Raw genomic sequence first — 19,358 nt, 5'->3', positions numbered from 1 at the left:
AAACTGCCTATTGCATGGCTTACAATCCTGCTTTTTCCAGAGTTTTAATGATTATTATTATTATTATTTGTTTGTTTGTTTGTTTTTTTCTTTTTAATCATTTTTTGGCATGGTAAATGATGTGTGGATACTTTGTGCTTCGACCACAAGGGGGCGCCAGTGATAATGTTCCGCCGCTTCCCTCAGAACAATACATGCAATCCAAGGCACTGCTGTAGCGAGCGAGTTTGTTTTCTATTCTGCAGACATCGGCATGGTAACATCCCACAGGTTGAACGTGGCCTGGATGTTGCAGGCATAACTGGGCGGTACCGGCAGAGTACCAGACATAAGCACTGTAATTCACAACATGTGGGCAGTGCAGGAAGAAGCAATGACAGGGAAGCTCAGTTATGTGCCATTACAATTTGTGCCAACACACTAGCCTGTGTGCCACTTAAGTTATCTTAGACCTTGTTTCATTGGTTTCATGAGTATGTGTTGGTGTATGTGTGAGTGTGTGTGTGTGTGCATATGTGTCTGTGTCTGTGAGCACGTGTGTGTGTGTTCACATGTGCATGCGTGTATTTTCTGGGTCAGGGCAGCGACCAAATCCTCTTGTGTGAAACCCGAACCCCCAAGGGGGGACGCTGTGAGGTCGACCTTTGGCCTATTTCCCAGCATTCACCTGCGGTGGAGAGAGAGGAGGAGACTGCAGCCCTCAGTCCCAGACCAGGAAGTGACAGAGAGAGGGAGGGAGAGAGAGGGAGAGGGAGGGAGAGAGAGAGATCGAGAGAGAGAGAGAGAGAGGCGGGGGAGGGGTCAGAGTGTTGTGAGGGAAGTCTTCAAAGCAGGGGAGGGGAATTCACAACCTCCCCGTGTGAGTCCCAGTCAGAAGCGATCGTTGTCATCGGACAGTTAGTCGCCCAGGCTGCTCCCCAGCCTGCGTCCCGGGAGACACAGGAACTCCACCTGCGCTCTGTCACCTCCGCTCGCGGCTGCGAGGACGTCACGGGTCGGCAGGGTAATGGAAATTTAACAGGAGGAAGGAGGAAGGAGGAGGACGCGGACGCTGAGTCAGGAGCAGACAGCCAGCGGTCACGCGTGTTGCAGTGCGTTTTGCGCTCTCTGCTCTCTGCACAAACAGAAGCAGCAGAAACGGCGTGAGCTCCGGGTTCCAGCGCCAGGCTCAGACAGGGAGCGGTGTATACGTGTGCGTCTCTCTCCATCCCTCCACCACTGACTCTTTATATCAGCCCGGGTGAGTGTGCAACACTGGGATTCATGACTTTCACAGGGAGTGTTTTTTTTTTTTGGGTGAAGTACATACAGTTCTGTGTGTGTTGGTCTTAGCACCATGTGCGTCTGTTAACAGTAAGCTTGTGTGTCTGTTCGGTGTGTGAAGTGCACGTGTGTCTGCGTGCCCATGCTTGTCTGTAGTTGGTCGTTGTGCATGAGCGTGCATTTGAATGTTATGTTACATGAATGGTAGTGTACGTGTGTGTGTGTGTGTGTGTGTGTTTTCTGAGTTGCTTTGTGTGAGTGAGTGCATTTAATGGGAATGTTTTTGTCTGTGTGTGTGTGTGTGTGTGTCTGTGTGTGTTTGTGTTTGTGTGTGTGTGTGTGCAGGTGTGTGTAGTAAGTCACTTTGTGTGCAGTTAATGAGAACATTATTATGTGTACATAGTGAAACAGTGTGTGTGTGTTCAGTGAGGGATTTTGTCTGGGACTTTCTGCATTATGTGAATGCAGTGAGTGAGTGAGTGAGTGAGTGAGTTACATTACATTACATTACATTATAGGCATTTAGCTGACGCTCTTATCCAGAGCGACTTACAACAGTGTAACCAAACTCAGGATCAAGTCCACTTAAGTCCATTGAACAAAATGCAGATAAAAAGCCAGTTAGAGTTAGTGAGTGAGTGAGTGAGTGTGTATGTGAGTATAATATGTGTGTGTTTTGTGAGAGAGAGTGTATCAGTCACAGCTGTCTGTGAGTTCTCTCAGTGAGTATGGGAGTGGGGAAGCTGCCATTCCCACAGTAACTCTACCCTGCCGGGCAGAAGGGCCCTGTTGCTGGGGTGGGTGCAGACAATGTGCTGTTGGGGGTGGGGGGCGGAGAGGCTGCTTTTCTGCCTCACCGAGCCCCCAGGTCAGGAGTCCAGCCCACTGGAAATCCCTCAGAAAACATTAGGATGGCTGCTCACTGACGTTAGAGTTTAAATCAACGTCCTCGGTACTGTCTCTCGTTCTCCTGGCAGTGTGCCGAGGAGTTTGTGCCATTGTGTAGTTGCTGTCGTTGTTGTTGTTGTTGCTGTTGCTGTTGTTGTTGTTGAAATGCACTCACAGTAGTGCTAAAGTACAAAAAGATGGATTCAAATAGTTAGGGGGCCCCTTATGAGTAGCTTTCAGTGAATTCACTGCGAGCCAGCGATTTCCTTTGACAGTTACAGGGTGACATCAGTTGAGTCTTGTCTGGAGATGAGTACATGCAGAATTTGGTGGCTCCCCAAGACTAACAAGGGGGTTGGGACCCCATCCAGTTCTGATGGCCTGGGGGGTCTGCTGCTCTGTCCTCACGGAGGGGAGGACCCCAAAAAAACAGAGAACCAAAGAACACAAGACAGGGGAATCTGATCTAACTGTCCCAACTTCTTAACAGACTGTTCTGTAGAACAAATTTGTAAAACGTAGCTTTCTGTTGTGTTAAAACAATTAGTCTATTCACACAGAGCTGTTTGTTACTCTTGTGTAGGGTTACGCATTGTTGTGGAGATTAGTTTCACGGCATGTAAAGTTGCACAAGGCTGTGTAGGGTAGTTTATGGCTGTGTAAGGTTACACACTGTTGTGCAGCATACAGTCGTGCTCTGTTGTGTAGTCTGTTGTGAGTTAATGCATTCTTGTATGTGGTAGTTTCTTTGTATATGCCTTCTTATTTTCTGTTCTGTTGTGCATTTATTTAATCTGTCAAAGTTAGTGTTGTGTAGGTACAGTAAAGTTACTCACTGGTGTGTTAATAATTTGTTGCTGTGTACGTCAGTTTGGTGTGCTAGAACACAGGAGGGAGAGAGAGAGGGTTAGGACAATACCTCCCTGCCATTTAAAATCCCCACCCATCATTATTTCACAAAGCATTAGCCAAAGTCACAAAGACAGATTCATACTGATTCATACAGAACTGAGCCACAACAGAGAAAGTGATGTGTTGGCTGCATTCATTGTCTGCCTGGCTGCTGTGCGGTCCTGTAGGAGAACATGCCAAAATGTGTCTGAGGACAGGAGGGGCGTGTGCGTTGAAAGCATTATGGTGGGTGCATAAAAGCATGTGCTCTGAATGTGTATGTGAGTGTCACCTATTCTTTCAGACTAATTAAGAAGCAAACCTTATGATCAACACTTATACAAAACATTTCTATCTGCTTTGATCTTTTTACTCTTCCAGAAAAAGTTATGAATTCAATAAACATCATTTAAGACATAAGTGCATTCATGTGAACCTAATTATATTCTTCTGAATGTGCATCTGTGCAACCTCCTATTTTGTATAAAAGTTGTTGACATTAAGCTGTGTGTGTGTGTTTTTGTGCACGTGCATGGGTACGTGTGTGTGCGCGCATGTGCATGCGTGTATGCGTGTGAGTGTGTGTGTGTATGTGTGTGTGTAAGTGAGTATTAGTCCAGACTGAGTCCTCTGTACAGGTGCTGTCAGGACAGGGGAACCCAGGTGTTGAGTGTAATGTGGGTGTAATGGGGGTGTAATGTAGGTGTAGTGTGGGTGTAATGTGGGTGTAATGCGGGTGTAATGCGGGTGTAATGCGGGTGTAATGTGGGTGAAATGTGGGTGTAATGCGGGTGTAATGTGGGTGTAATGCGGGTGTAATGTGGGTGTAGTGTGGATGTAATGTGGGTGTAATGCGGGTGTAATGTGGGTGTAATGTGGATGTAATGTGGGTGTAATGTGGGTGTAATGTGGGTGTAATGTGGGTGTAGTGTGGGTCTAATGGGGGTGTAATGCAGGTGTAATGTGGGTGTAGTGTGGGTGTAATGTGGGTGTAGTGTGGGTGTAATGGGGGTGTAATGTGGGTGTAATGAGGGCGTGATGCAAGTGTAATGTGGGTGTAATGGGGTGTGTTATAAAGTGTGTGTATTGTGGGTGTAATGTTGGTGCAGTGTATCTGGAACCTGATGCTCAGCAGTGCAGTGGTGTGCAGCTCTGCAGGTCTCTGTGTTCAGATCAGTCCCTCCATCTGCCAATCGATGAGCTGGCAGCTGAGGTATTCCCTGCTCCCCAGTAACCCCGGTAACATGAGCCTGTCGCACACTGATTCATACGAGCTGCTCTGGTCTGAAACTGACGACTCTGCACCTAGCGCATCACATTCATTTTCATTTCTTTTGAAATAATGTCAGTTTAAAGGTACTCTGTGGGACTTTGTGTCTCAGATACTGTTCTGTAATTTATCTTCTGCACAGAATTTTTTAAAAAATATGTTTTTGTCATTTGGATGTATGGGATCTGTATGGAAACCTAACTCTGTTAGAGTACATTTGATCCATATTGGACTCACATAAAGTCTATCACAGTTAAATAAATGCCTGTGTATTACACAGTGGATAGTCATAGGCCTCGTTGAATGACTGAACCGCATCCCATTCAACATGTATTTTCTTCCTGAAGTTGACCAATGATATTCAGAATATCGTCCGCTAAAGATATTAATATAACCGTGACACATTAAAAAGAAAATAATTCAATGGAAATTACAAAGAGGACATCTATTTTCCTGCAGTTTATGTTATCATTATGTCATTTCTCTCAGCAGGGGCTCACAAATTTGATCTCATAGCCCCCTAATATGACTACCCTGTCGCTGAGGACTCCACCTCCAAAATGCCTGACCTTTGACCCCTGTATTCAGCCCTCCCTGCAGGTTGCTGTCCAATGGCTATTTAACACACCAGTGCAAGGAAGCATGTCTAAATTACGATGTTTTTTCTATTATGGATCAATATCAAGTCATGGAGCTATTATAATATAAATATTTAATAGAACTACAGTGCTCACAATATTGCCCTGGATGTGTACATAAGACAAATCTGTTAGTAAATATGTAAGTTGTAAATATGAAAGTATAAATATGTAAATTATGAAAAATGGACATTTGAGTGGATTTTTTTTCCTATTTTGCTGAGGACTCCTTGTGATTGGGACCCCCTCAAACCCCAGATTGGGAAACACCAATCCTGAGCGTCATTCATCAGAATGACTCCTTCAGCGGCGCGCACGCTCTCTGAATGTGACCTCGTGCTTGGGTTACAGGCGTGCTCGTGATGTAAATGATGCCGTTGCTCGAGGCCCTTGCTGCAGGTGAGCCGGGTCACCTGGTAGAAGAGATGACCTGCGCATTAGGTGCTCAGACCGAAGAGCAACAGAGAGCAGCAGAGCAGCCGGTCTCAATAATGATCTATTATAAACCCCCTCCGCTCCCACGCACGCCACAGAAGAGAGGGGCGGCCCAGGAGACGTTATGTCAGCTCTCAAGGAGCTTCTCACGTTACGGACTCCGCCCTTTTGAAAAGTCCGCCCTTCGGACAGCGTGGGTTGTTTGATTTCTCAAGCAGATTCACTAGAGTTTTCTACTCTGGCTTGGATATCGTTCACTTTAAGCAGATCTGTCAGCTTGGTCTTCTGTACACATCAGTTTTGTTTCTGTTGGTAATTTGCGTGTCAGACACAGCATGAGTCTCAGCATTATGTGAGAGGGTCAATGTTTTTTCCAGGTGCCTTCCTGATGGCAAACTTTTATTCAGTTGTGTCATTAACTAAACCTTTATCAACCTTTTGTGCCAGTTATGTGTCAATAGGTAACTTTTTTAGTCGTCAGAAGGTGAGTGTTTTGTGTTGTCCCGTTTCCCAGGCTACAGCCTACACTGAGAGTCAGACGGGGGAGCAGAGGGACAGCAAACCCGAAAATGGATCGGTGCTGACCGAACCCCCGGCTGCACAGCCAGAGTCGGACGTCCTGAGATTCAGCGAGGAAGAGGAGAACAGGAGGGAGGAGGACAAAGAGGAGTTGCTGTTCACCGATGACCTCCTGCCTAACATAGACCTTAGCTCCGAGCTGAACCTCTGGGGATCTTCTTTCAGGTAGGCCTCATTATAAAATCCACACACACACACGCACACACACACAGAGTACGCACAGAGGGCACACAAGGTACAGAAAAAGTAATTATACTAATGAGAACTGGTGAATACATTGCGCAATATTTGAAAAGCTAATTATAGCATTAGAATCATAAAAACTGGTTGCTAAGCAGGAGAACAGCTCTGTATAGTATATAGTTTATAGTACTAGGGCTGAATAACAATACTGACTGAATAATATACCGACACAGTTTGATGAATTCGTAAATAACGTACACGTTTGTCAAAATTCGATTGTTGTAGACTTTCTTCACTCCTTGAAGAAAGCGACACAAGTGATCGGAAAGGAGAGAGGGTAGAGAAGACAGAAAGGCGTTGCTGCTTAAAATGGTCAATCACTAACGGAGTGGAGTGACATCTCGGGCGGGGAGTGGTCACACCTGGGTGACTCACCTGTGCAGATTGGCTTCGCCCCCACCTATGCTAAACCACAGCAGGGTGACTCAGGACACTAAATATGGGGAAACTGAAATTGAAAGACAAATATGCAGTGATTAGGGATGGCTGTTAAAATGCCTGTGTGCATGTGCAGCAATCCTTTTGGTACATTGTCACCTTAACGGGTAACGCTGGTAATTAATTTTTTCAGCATTGTCAACACATCCTTTGAAAAGCCCAAAACATGAATTTATCCTACAAACAACTTTTTGTCCATCTAGCCAACGCCGATATACGGGGAGTCATAGAACTAGAATTGTTGTCCAAAAGAGTATTAAAACAAGTCAGAGAGACATACTGTTCCTTTGGTCACCATAATTCACCATTACAAAGAACCCGGCCTTTGTACTTTTTACTGAAATAAGTTTATAAAGTGACAACAATTGCTTTTTCACTATGTGGAAAGTTGCAGACTTTAGCGATTATATCTCCCTTGAGCAGCCTAGATAGTATTGCAGCAAAGTTGAATTGCACCATTGTACAACCACTTACTGTGGACGTCTTGGCAAAGACGCACAAGACCAAAGGCAAACCTGTGTGTGTGTGTGTCTGTGTGCCCGTGTTTGTCCGTGGGTCACAGCACACAGGTGAGCGAAGGTGAGATGAAGACTGAGCAGGTGACTCTCAGCAGCTCGCCAAACCCCCTACTGGCAGGGCTGCATCACTACACTGAAGCCAGCCCTCCAGCTGTGGTCATTGTGAAAAGGTACCATAGACATAACGATGCTTTGGAGGACCAAAGATATTTATGCAAAGATGAGATATTAAACTGTGATAGGTAACCAGTGTCAACATTTAATCATTCGAGCTTCTTCCGTACCAGGGAGTATAGATTCAAACACGGAAGTTTGAATTTTAAAATGGCAAAGAATCTCATCTTGGCTTAAGCACCTTTGGCAGTGGGAGAGAGAGAAGGCCTGACTCCTCTCTGTTGTGTGCTACGTTTGGTTTTACGCCTATCATTGCTTGGCTGACAAAAAATAAATAAATAAAAATAAAAGCCCGGTTTGTACCTTTTTAGAGTCTTAATGCATGGATCATGCATTTAGTCTTACCTTTTGCAGGAGAATTTGCGTAACTGAATGTGGAGTTTGGAGTGGCTTCACGTGTGTTTTGTGCATGTGGTATGTCTTTTTTAGTGTCTGTTTGCTACCCTTATATATACCCTTATGGAAATATAATTCTCAGAAATGCCTGATTGTGCCTGAGGGATAGAGAGAGGGATAGAGAGAGAGAGAGGGAGAGAGAGAGAGAGAGAGAGCGAGAGAGAGATCCTGCCACTGTCTTAGACCGCAGTGCTTGTAAATATTTGCACTGCTCCAGTTCCCCCTCTGTGCTGGAACTTCACAGAAAGCTACCAGTTTGTGATTTATTGCGACTCTTAGACAGAGGGGCTCCCATTGAGGGGAAAAAAACCTGCAGACACGTTAAAGAGCACCCCAATCTAAGTTCAGACCTTTTTTTGATAGCCCCAATTTTTCACTTTGTGTCCCCATTCCAGAATTGTGTAACAGAAGTTATTTCAGGGCATGGATTGGGCCATGAAACGTAATACTGACTTTATGAAGGAGTGATGAAACTGAACTAAACTCATTGATAGCGTGCTGGTGTCAAAAGGCCGGTGAAAATAATGCCAAGTATGGCTTCTATCCTTGCAGTTTCACAACAATTTATCATTTTGGGCTTCGACGTTTCTTACATTGCTTCATGCTATTTCAGACTGATATTTCAATCCTAACAAAAACATTTGGCTGTATTGATGTTATCTAAATGGTTTGCAGATCGCATCATAAATGTCTATTCTGCAGTTGCCTTTGGGCAGTGCCAGTGGCTGGTATGCGTCTAGGACTTTTCTCATGCTTTGAATGCTGAATATTTGATATACCTTCATATTTATGTTGGTTTGTGATGTTTAGGAGCTAGGATTGTTAAGTATCAATCACCTTTTAGTGGCAAAAAACATTGCAGTAACTCTTATAGAAATCCAGGAAAATGTCTAAACTCTAATGGAACTAGAGTCTAGACCACATCATACACGTAGCAAGATCCTGACTGTAATGTGCTTATTACGTTCTGACCAAATTATTTTGAATTTTGGGGAAGAGTAATCAATTTTCTCCACTATTTAAGACAAGCATCACAAAACCAGGGTCCAGGGACGATTAGAAGCATGCAGTGGAATCACAGGGGGTATTCAGAAAAACAAAAATTTGTTTATATTTCATAAATAAAAATATATTTTAGATCTTCAAATAAAAGAAAAGAGTCTGATATACAAGTCTTTGTTAATATCATGCTAATTATTTATTACTTATTTATACCGTGGTAGATACTCGTTTTATACAGATCCATAGAATATTGCATCCAGTCTTAGACATGTGACCACACACTGGTGTTGTAAATAGCCACTGCATTGTAGCCGGTAGTTAGGGCTGAATACAGCTGTCAGCAGTGAGCTGTTTTATAGACGAGGTCAGCTCTCGGACAGAGGGCAGTTATTTTAGAGGGCCGTGAGCTGGAAAAGGTTTTAGGCCTCGTTATATCAGGTGTGCGCTGGTAGCTAGGCAACCTGAGCGGGGGGGAGGGGGGGGGAGGGGGGTATCTGAGCACACGGGGTCTGCGCACCTTAGCGTTTTCCTCACACAAAGGCCCTGTAAATGTACGCCAGTCAGCCCGGCTCTCTATGTGTGCGCACAAAGGGACGGACTCTGCGGCGCCGCCCTTGTGGCGCAGCCGGCGCAGTTTCTCAGCCAGTGTGCGTGCGCAGGAGAGCCGCCAGCCGTGCGCATTGCCTGCGTGTGAGGACCTGCAGTGATTCCGCGGAGCGGCGCAGGGAGAGAGAGCAGGGCGTGGCTGCGCTCCCCGCTGATTCACTCTCCGCTTCGCCAGCGAGCCGCCGCGGCAACCGGGCAGGCAGGCACGCAACAGATCGCATGATGTCCCCGCCCCCTGCCTCGCTTTTTTTCCTTCTCTTTTTCTTTTTTTTTTTTTGTACAAGAGAGCTTAACCGGGCGCAGCCTTGGACAGGGGAGGTGTTTCGTCGTCAGGGCGCAGAGTTCGTTGTTGTCAGGGAGATGAGACCCAGGACTCAAACTTGATCACATGACCCACCCATTGGCCAATCACAGGGAGGCTCCCACTTAATTGTGTTTTTTTGTTTTTTTTGTTTCCTCCATCTTGTGGTGAAAGTGATTGCTTGAAAAACAGAGATGGCAGACACAAATGCCTTGTGAGAAAGCTCGCTCTCCTCGAGCAGCAAGTGGGTTGTGTGAGGAAGTGTAACGGTCGGGAAAACACTGGGAATAAGGAGAGTGATGAACAGGAAAGGAGATGTCCGGATTGACAGACATGGGAGTAAAGGGTGTGTGGCGTCGTGCCAGATGCACAGATTCGCACCTGAAATACGAGCTCCTGAAGCAGGTCGGCCCATCATCTCCTCTTCATGGGCCCTCTTTATGCGATCAATAAGGCGCTTTGAGTTTTATGAATGCACAGTAAACACAGAGTCAGAGATTCTCTTCCATACTGCTCAGCAGCTTCCCACAAGCTTGTGCTGTGTGTGGATTTTCCTTCTTGCACGAATCATGCATTAATCTGAGTGGCGCATTCTTCGATTGGGTGTGCCTGTGTGTGCATGTGTGCCTATGAGCCCATGTGCTTGCATCTGTGCGTGCGTGCGTGTATGTGCGTGCCTATATTCCTCTTTGCTGCATTCCCCAAGTGAAACATAAAGTAAAAACTGCCATTAGTGTGGAGCATGGCATGAAGAGAGCAGTGCATTGCGGTGCGGTGCAGCAGTGTGATGTGGAGGTTGCGATGCTGTGTGCTGCGATGTCTTCAGTGCAGTGTTGGGATTGCAGTGGATTTCAGTGTGTGAAGTGAAACTGCAGTGCAGTGTGGAGATTGTAGTGGATTGCAGTGTGAAGGGAAACTGCAGTGCAGTATGGGGATTACAGTGGATTTCAGTGTGAAGTGATACTGCATTGCAGTGTGGAGATTGCAGTGGATTGCAGTGTGAAGTAATACTGCATTGCAGTGTGGAGATTGCAGTGGATTGCAGTGTGAAGTGAAGGATTTCTGGAATTCTGCATCGTGCGGACTGCGCCCGTTCTGAAGCGCACCTGTCTACGGATCAGCAGTGACCCTAACTCTCTCCCCCCCACCCCACCCCTGATTGGCAGCCCCGCCCCAGACACCAGCAGCTGCACTGGTGACCCACATCTGAGGGGAACCCCGCCTCCTCTACACCCCCAACCCCAGACCCCCCCGGACACCCCCTCAGACACCCCACCATTCCAGAACCCCCTCGCGCTCATGGACAGAGAGCTCCAGGAGGCCTTTCAGGAATGCGAGCAGCACATGGCTTCTCTCCTCATGCCCTGCCCCCCTGCTGAGGGCACGCCCACCCGTGAGGTCGACCAGTGTCTGTCCGTGCCCTTGCCCGAAGACTCTGAAGATGAAGGAGCGGGCACTCTGAGGAGTGAGAGCGTTAAGGGAGGTTCTGAATTATCGCCTCACCCTCCCGAGGCTCGGACCAAACAGGGCCGGGGTGAGCACGAAAACAGCGGGACTCAGACAGCAGGACCGCCGACTGCCAGGAGGGAGGAGGAGACTTTCAGCTTCAGAGACTACGTCTTAGGAATCAGGGATGAGTGGGGCGAAGGAGGAGAGGAAGAGGAAACACGACACACGGCTGCACAAAAACAGGAGCCTACCGACCCACTGGACAGACACACAGACACATTCACAGACTCACAGACGGACTTACTTACAGATGCAGTGAAAACACAAGAAGGAATGACACAAAAGGCCAAGCCAGATGTCACTGCAGATTTATTGGGAAATGGTCTAAATGGTACACAGCACAATAAATTGAAAGAAACAGAGAAAGATATCAAGACTGGATCTCAGACAGAGGCAGAGAAAATACAGACTGAACGACTCCTGACAGATACCACGGAAACCATAGATTTATCAAAGGAGCCTATGAAAGATACAAAAGGCATGAAACTGACAGAGAAACAGAAGTGCACCGAAAATGCAGAGAGAGGAGAGAAGAGCACAGGTTTGCTAATGGAGGCTCAGAACGCTCCAGACCTCTTTAATCAGACAGGCACACAGACGCAGTCAGATCTACCGATAAGCACAATGCCCCCGAGACAAGCGCTGAGCGACACACTGAAGGAGACTCCCACAGAGGCTGTTGCACAACCAGCCTTAGACACAACAGAGCAAACACGCAGCGGCACAAACCCAGCTACGCCGACGGAGCCTGGGGCAGAGCTACTGAGAGAGAGCCGCGACCGCGGAAGCGTGCCCGCGGAGCTCCAGGCTAGCTCGCAGCTCCGCAGGGCCATAAAGATGGAGGCAGAGAGAGATTCGGTCAGAGAGACCCAGAGTGAGGCGGCGTCAGCCTCGCTATCAGAAGCGAGGACGCTCACAGTCACACGCGCTGAGTCAGAGGCGGATTTACAGGCACAGACAGACAGACGTAAAGGGCAAGACGTACATACAGGCACGCAGGCAGATTTAAAGACGCAGACGGAATTACAGCCTTGGGCAGATATGCAGATGATGGGGTGTGATGTACACAGAGACACACAAACGGATCTAAAGAAACTGACAGATTTACAGGCACAGACAGGGAAAGGTGAACACATCGACACACAAGCTCAAGATTTAAAGACAGAAACACAGACAGGACAAGGCACATACACAGACGAAGTGGCCGATTTTAAAAGACAGACAGAGTTGCAGACACAGGCAGACACACAGACAGAGTTAGATGCAGGGAAAGGTGCACAAATCAACACACAAGTACAAGATTTAAAGACACCTACAAAGATGGCTTTACAGATACCAACAGACACATACATAAAGATACAGATGGAGATAAAGGAAGATTCACACACAGGGTGCTCAGGTTTCCAGGAACAGCTGAAGCAGCAGGGAGAGCCACACATCTGCCCCCCACTTCCAGACCCTATGTCTGGGCAGGATCGTGTTATCGCTCCTGGGAGTTCCTCTGCTCCTACCCCTACCCCTGCCCCCACCCCACCCCTCCCCCTGGGTCCCCAGCAGCCACCGGCTGATGGCAGGACAGGTGGCCCCCACCACCCAGTAACAGGACCCGAAACCCCACACCGGAACCAACCGACAAGAGAGGGGAGTAAAAATGACAAAAATGCCCCAGCGACATCTGTCGCGGCCGCGGAGATCGATCCGCGGACGAGGGCGGGCAGCGGGGGTGGGGGCTCAGGAGAAGGGGCAGCTGTGCGTGCGGACCTGGAGAGCGGCCGCGCGGGGAGCCGGGGCTGCGTAGGGGAGGAGGGCGCCGTTGAAGAGGCTTCAGCAGCGGCCGGCTCGGCGTTGCCACTAACAACACCCACGATGCCAGGAATGATAGAATGCGAGGGAGAGGAGGGGAGAAGAGCGGAGGCAGCGACGGGAGGAGGAGACGGAGCAGTGCAAAGCGCAGAGCCGCAGAGCCCGGCAAGCGCCGATCTACGGGAGCCAGAAATCACCGCCATCGCCGCCGCCGCCGCCGCCGCCGGACGCCGGGACCCGTCGTTAATCTCCACGGAGACGCTCTGCTCACCTGCGCGGAAGATCGAGGCTTCCGGGAGCGAAATGCCAGCTGGCTGCTGCATCAGAATGCCACACAACACGGAGGAGGAGAGAGAGAGAGGGGGAAAGGGAAGGGGAGGGCTGCAGAGTCACTCTCCGGGGACGGAGAGAGAGGGGGAGCGAGAGCCGGAGAGGGCGTGCGTCCGGACTGATGACCACACCGACATCTCCCCTACATCTGGGCTCCCGGGACACGTCTGCCAGGAGAAAAGAGAGGAGGGGACGACAGGAGCAGGAGAGGGAGAGAGAAAGAGAGTGATAGCAGCAGACAGAGAAAAGAGAGGGGGAAGCGAGCAGCAAATTTCGTCAAGGCAGGCAGAGGCAGAGACGGAGGGACTTGTCAGGGGGGTGGTGACTGACACAGCGACGGCGGCAGCACATTTTCGGGAACGCCTCGTTGAGGACGACTGCCAAACCGGACCTCCCCCCGATGTCGGCGAGCCACCGGTGAAACGGCAGCACGGGGATGAGATCGTCGATTTTTCGGCTGTGGTCGATTCCACCGAAACAGGCACGCACCCTCAGCCTATAAGGGGGACGAGCGCACGCGAATCAGACCGTCTTCCGTCGGCGTCTCCTCTCCTCCACGCGGAGCCCGGACATCCCGCAGCCTGCACAGAAGCCACAGCGCACGGCGGTGAGTCGCTGCTCGTCGGAAACGCCCGGGACGCCGTCATCACCGCTCCCCAGGCTCAGGAGACGGCTGGCCCCCGGGAGAGCGCCGGGGACCGCGGACATTTTGAAAAGGCCTCTTTGCTTTCCACCTCAACACCCTCTGGCCCATCGCAGCCACTAATAGGCCAACAAAGCCCTTCTGCTGAAAGCAAGGATCAACAGGTTCCACTCTCCCATCGCCCGGACACCCAGAAGGGGTCGCGGAGTGCGGAAAACTCTGAGTTGTGCCATTTTCAGTTGGGGGCCGTCCCAGCGGAGCCAAAGGTTGTGGGAAAAATCAGCGCTGAAGCCACAGTCGCCCAGCCGGGCAGCATTCCAGCCAACATGAGGGACAGCGTCAGAGGCAGGACTAAGGTAGGGAAAAAGGTGGAGGTGACGGAGGAGGGGAAGGGAGTCCCGCCGAGGAGCACAGACGATGCCTCTTCCACCGCCCCAGGGGGCTGCTCTTCCCTGCCCCCCCTCACGGTGCATGAGAGCCTGCGCCACCCAGTGACAGAGTGCAGCTCCAAACTCCAGGAGTTCTCCGTCCTCCAGAAGCAGGAGGCGCCGGTCTGTCCCGACCTGGGTATGAGGACGTCTACCGGGGGGGACCTGAAGCTCATCAAGCAGAGCTGTGAGGTGGTGGAGGATCAGAGGAAGGCTGAAAGTGGGGAGGTGAAAGTCCCTGATCAGGGAAATGAATCCAAAGAAGCTAAAGTTCAGTTGGATCAGCCGAGCTCTGTCGGCATGGAGACGGAAAAGACTACAGAGAGCCTGAGGGCTGAGGAAGAGGGGGGCAGAGGTGACAGCTTCCGTCTTCTTCCAACAGCTGAATGTCAGAGTGCCGACCCCACAGGAACTGACCAGAGGGCAAAGGTCACAGCGGCAACCAAGGAGGCAGCTGAACTGATGGGAGAGGATTTTAGTAATGGACCATCATCAGTTCCCACAGAAAAAGAGCCCAAAGTGACCACTGGGGATTCTGGCAGATCAGGCAGCGATAGCAGCCTGCAGGAGACACGCCCGCAAGCGTCACTGGGGTCCAGTGATTCGGCAGAAATCAACTGTGAGTCACTCTCTGCTGGCACTGAAGAGAAACCACTACGTGAACCTCCCTCAGCACCTTCCGCCCTCTGCCTGGATGTGGACAATCAGACCCTCACTGATGCAACAACTGCACCTCTCCAAATGTCTCCTCCTGTCCAGCTAGTATGTATGGAAAAGGGCTCAGAGATTCCAGAAAAGAGCACAACATCTGAACCCGAGACTCCTGCCCCTAGGCTGGGGGGACTGGACCCCACCCTCCCTAATGTCGATGGTGAAATTCAACCCTGGCCAGTGATCAGGCCTCCTATCCCACTGCTCAACCACTTGGAGCTCACCGTGGACTGTGATGTCACAGCAGCGGAAGAAAAAGAGCCACAGGGATCTGTGGAGGAAGTGGAGGGGCTAGTGCCTGAGACCAGTGCATGCCAGAGGCTGGCGAAACAGGACAGGACGTGCAGACCATTTGATGAGGAGAAAAAAATTAATTCTGTTAATTCACAGGATGTTCCGGCCCTCCAAGGAGATGATATCCCCTCCACCGCCTCACCCCTGAATGATGACACATCCACCAATGGTAGGCCTGCGCAGGAGTCCATGGCTTCAGCACACAAAGGGGCCCTAGTCCATGAGACCCCTGCAAAAGGCGTCACCCCAATTATTCTCTCACAGCCACCAGCACATGGCCCGGAGCCAGCCATTGAAGGGGTGGTAGAGAAGGTTCCGGAGAAAGAGGAAGCTGTCACCTCAGCACTCCTTCCAGATTCTGAGAGAGGAGAGGTTGTCACAGAGTGTGAACAGAAATGCCAGGCTGAGGTCAAAGAGACCCTGGGGGACACATCCTCCCTCCCACCACCCCTGTGCACAGGAGGAGAAAAGATTAAGACAGGAGGACAGCAGGAGAAACCCACCCTGGGTGACAGTCTCACCAAAATCAGCACTGAAAAAAAACCAGGCTCCGATACAGGAAGTCCAGGACAGGTCGTCATGGTAGAAAATAACATTCTAGAAGGCTCCAGAGTGGGACCTCACATCAGTATGGACCCAGGCCCTAAAACTGAAGTCTCATCGAAAGAGACAACGAATCAGAGTGAGGGTTTAAGCAGGAGTGAACATCTGTCCCTGAATCAGAGCACGTCCTCGATAACTGCTCCAGGGCCGTGCTCTGTGGCCGTCAGCCAATCGGATCTGGCGCCTCCATCAAAAACTGAGCAGCAGGAACTGGGATTGGGTTGCTGCCCAGAGGGGGAGAGCTATGGTCAGTATGAAGGTGTAGGGGCAGATGCATGCGTGGGAGCCAATGAGGAAGGAAGAGATGACTCTGCTGCACAGCAGCCAGCAGAGACGCAGGGAGCGCTGAGTTCACACAGATCCGTGAAGCAGCCAGGGAATTTATCAGATCAGAGTGGAAATTGTGGTGTCACAGATGGGCAGAGCAGAGAGGCGCAGAATGAGGGCATCGCTGCCCAGCAGGGTGACAGCGCACGCCCCCTTGTGTACGAATCTGACCTCACCGCTCAACCTAATGTACAGGAACGCTGTGCTGTCAGCACGGTCCAGGTCAAAACCAGCCCCCCTACTGCAGACGTGGAGGCGAAGGCAGGAAAAAAACAGGACCCCAGTTCAGAGCTGCTCATATCTATCCCAGAGCCCGGCAGTTCAGGCCAGAGGTCGGGGGTCACAGCAGTTGGTGAGTTGGACGGAAAGGTTCAGGAAGCAGAAACTTTAACGTTGGCTTGTGAAGACAAACAGGCTGTACCGGGGATTAAAGGGGACACCGCCATCAATACATCTCTGAAAGAGAGTGAATCCAAACCTGAGAAATGTGAGGTTTTCTCACAGGCGAATGAGGTCACGCCACAGGTCAGCAACTGCCTCCAAGAAACCGGCAGCCTCCACGGAGCCCCTGGTACCCTCGCAAGAGCCCCAGAAAACTCTTCTGTCTCCGTGACAGTCCCAGGCCTTGAGCCCCCACGCGGGCAAGAGGAATGTCCTGAACAGACAGGACTGGAACAGACCCCTGCTCCTTCCACCGCCTTCCTCCAGATGAAGGAGCAGTCTGTCTCCCAGGGTCCGGCCTTTGGGGTGGCCCAAACCACTGAAATACCCTCTCCCCTGCACCTACGCACAGGACATCCCGCAGCAGGCAAGGAAAGCCCCCCCTCGCGAGACATGACTCAGGCTGAAGCCGAGGGAGGAGACGTTCAGACACCTGTGACTGGCGGAGAGTCTGAGAGTGCTCCCCCATCTGGCAGAACATCAGAGGAAGCGCAGAAGGAAGGAGGAAGCACCCCCTTCCTCACCCCAGCCCCCGAGATCTCTTCTGGGGGTTGCATGGACATTTCCCCCTCCTCCATCTCGGAGCTTGAGAGCAGCACTTCCAGGCCTGCCCAGAGTGACCCCATGCTCTGTACTGCCTCAAAGAAAAGCCAGATGGGGGGGAGGGAGGAGCCAGGAATATGTGGCTCGACTAAGAGCATTGCTGTAGAGAAAGAAGAGGAGAGGTGGGATGAAAAGAGGGAGGAGAAGAAGAAAAAAGAAGAGGTGGAAAAGGCAGCAGGAGAAGAAGCCCCGATCACCCCAGTCGCTCCAGTCACCACAGAGTCCCTAAACGGTCCTAGCTGTGGAGTGGCCCACGGAGGGGACGCCTCCTCCTCTCTCCCCATTGGAAGGGCAGAACCCTCTCTATTACCCCAAGATTTACCGGCTGAAGGAGCACCAGGGGCTACGGCAGCTGATGGGACACAGGCTGGAGTGGGACTAGATCCCAACAAATCTGCCACCGGACGGCCACTCAGGGTCACATCTCCGGTTGATGTGGTGACATCATTGAGAGAGCTGCATGACCTCGCTAAGCATGAGTCAGTTACACAGGCCCAAGCACCACTGCAAGACTGCAGGACAGAATCTGTGAGCTCAGCATCTGAGAGTCATGAGAGTCATTCACAGACACAGCCAACATCTGAGAGCACAGCATCTGAGAGTCATTCACAGACACAGCTAGCATCTGTGAGCACTGCATCTGAGAGTCATTCACAGAAACAGCCGGCATCGGTGAATATAGCATATGAGAACCATTTACAGACACAGTCAGCATCTGTGGACACAGCATCTGAGAGTCATTCACAGACACAGCCAACATCTGTGAGCACAGCATCTGAGGGAATCTCACAGACACAGCCAGCATCTGTGAGGACGCAGCCAGTCTCTGAGAGCACGGATCCAGACGGAGGCTCACTGACACAGCCTGGCTCTGGGGACACAAACTGGCTCATACAAGCCCTGAGAGACGCAGCCGCCCAGTCTCAACCAGAGCAGCAGAACAGAGCGCTCGACACAAAGGACATTTCTGACCTCAGGTACTCTATGTGTGCGTGTGTGTGTGTGTGGGGGTGCGTGTGCGTGTGTGTGTGTATGTGTGTGTGTGTGTGCGTGTGTGCGTGTGTGTGTGTGCATGGGTGTGTGTGTGTGTGCGTGTGCGTCGGTGTGCGTGGGCGTGTGCGTGTGTGTGTGTGTGTGCATGCCGTCGTGCCATTTTGTTCACAAAGAGACAAGCGAAGGCATGAGTTCTGAGTGAAAATAGTTGAGCATTTTAAAGCGGATGGTTGAAGTGGAATACCAGTCGTGACACGCAGAGTATTCTATGAAAGGAGTTTGATTATTCAAATACCCTAGCTAGCAGGAAAAACACAGGGAGACATGCAGTTTCTGGGCAAACTGGCAGATAACCAAATGTTATCTGAAAGATCATTTCTGTTTGTTTCTGTCATTTCCTTGGAAAAAACTGTGGAAGAATGCATGGTTAGTCACAATAGTTTTATTGTTCATGTTCCATCTAATATCATCCTCTGTTACTTGGGTGGATAAGAGTCTAATTTTAAGCCGGTTCATTGAAATTTCTCTGGAATTTCTACTGCTTTTATGCATCCTGTTTTGAACAGTTCATAAATTCATTCATCACCTTTTATATTTATCTTACCTTACATGCAATTTCAAGGATCAGGAACATTTTCAGTGGTGTAAGACTGGGTATGTTCTAAAGGTGTAGTGCTTATGAAGACAACACAAATCAGAGATAGTGTTTTCAAAATACAATCACAAAGAACAGTGGAACAGTTTTTACAACACAAGATAACAAAGTAACTCTATTTTTTGTTCTTGTCATGGAGCAGGTGAGTTTTATTTATTGTGTTATAGTGATGTGATGGTTCTTTGTATTGATACGTTAAATAATGCCTGATTGTTAAATATGGGGACCACAGATAGAGCTTTGTGGCTGTTGACAGAGGGATCAGATGATTGTGTGCTTCAGAGCTTCAGAGGAGAGGCAGCGTAAGAACTGCAGCCCATTATCTCCAGAGGGTGACATCAGCTCTGACATCAACTAGTGTTCCAACGCAAGAATA

General features: G+C 49.9%; 1 protein-coding gene across 12 annotated transcripts in view; it reads left to right on the top strand.

Moving 5' to 3' along the window:
• The window catches only part of tacc2 (transforming, acidic coiled-coil containing protein 2), a 77,849-nt gene that overhangs the window by 9,546 nt on the left and 48,945 nt on the right, over positions 1-19,358 (top strand). For 11 of the 12 annotated variants that reach the window (XM_035400725.1, XM_035400715.1, XM_035400719.1 and 8 more), the window contains 3 exons: positions 5,900-6,129; positions 7,208-7,333; positions 10,809-18,311. In XM_035400725.1, coding sequence (XP_035256616.1) covers positions 5,900-6,129; positions 7,208-7,333; positions 10,809-18,311 — 7,859 coding nt within the window. Of the gene's footprint in view, positions 1-788; positions 1,241-5,899; positions 6,130-7,207; positions 7,334-10,808; positions 18,312-19,358 lie in introns of those variants that run through there. The other variant, XM_035400726.1, reaches the window with a different exon arrangement.

The sequence above is a fragment of the Anguilla anguilla genome, chromosome 18 (genome assembly GCF_013347855.1).
Source record: "Anguilla anguilla isolate fAngAng1 chromosome 18, fAngAng1.pri, whole genome shotgun sequence".
NCBI lineage: Eukaryota > Metazoa > Chordata > Actinopteri > Anguilliformes > Anguillidae > Anguilla > Anguilla anguilla.
Note: the sequence above shows the minus strand (reverse complement) of the source record. Positions and strands in the feature narration are given on the sequence as shown.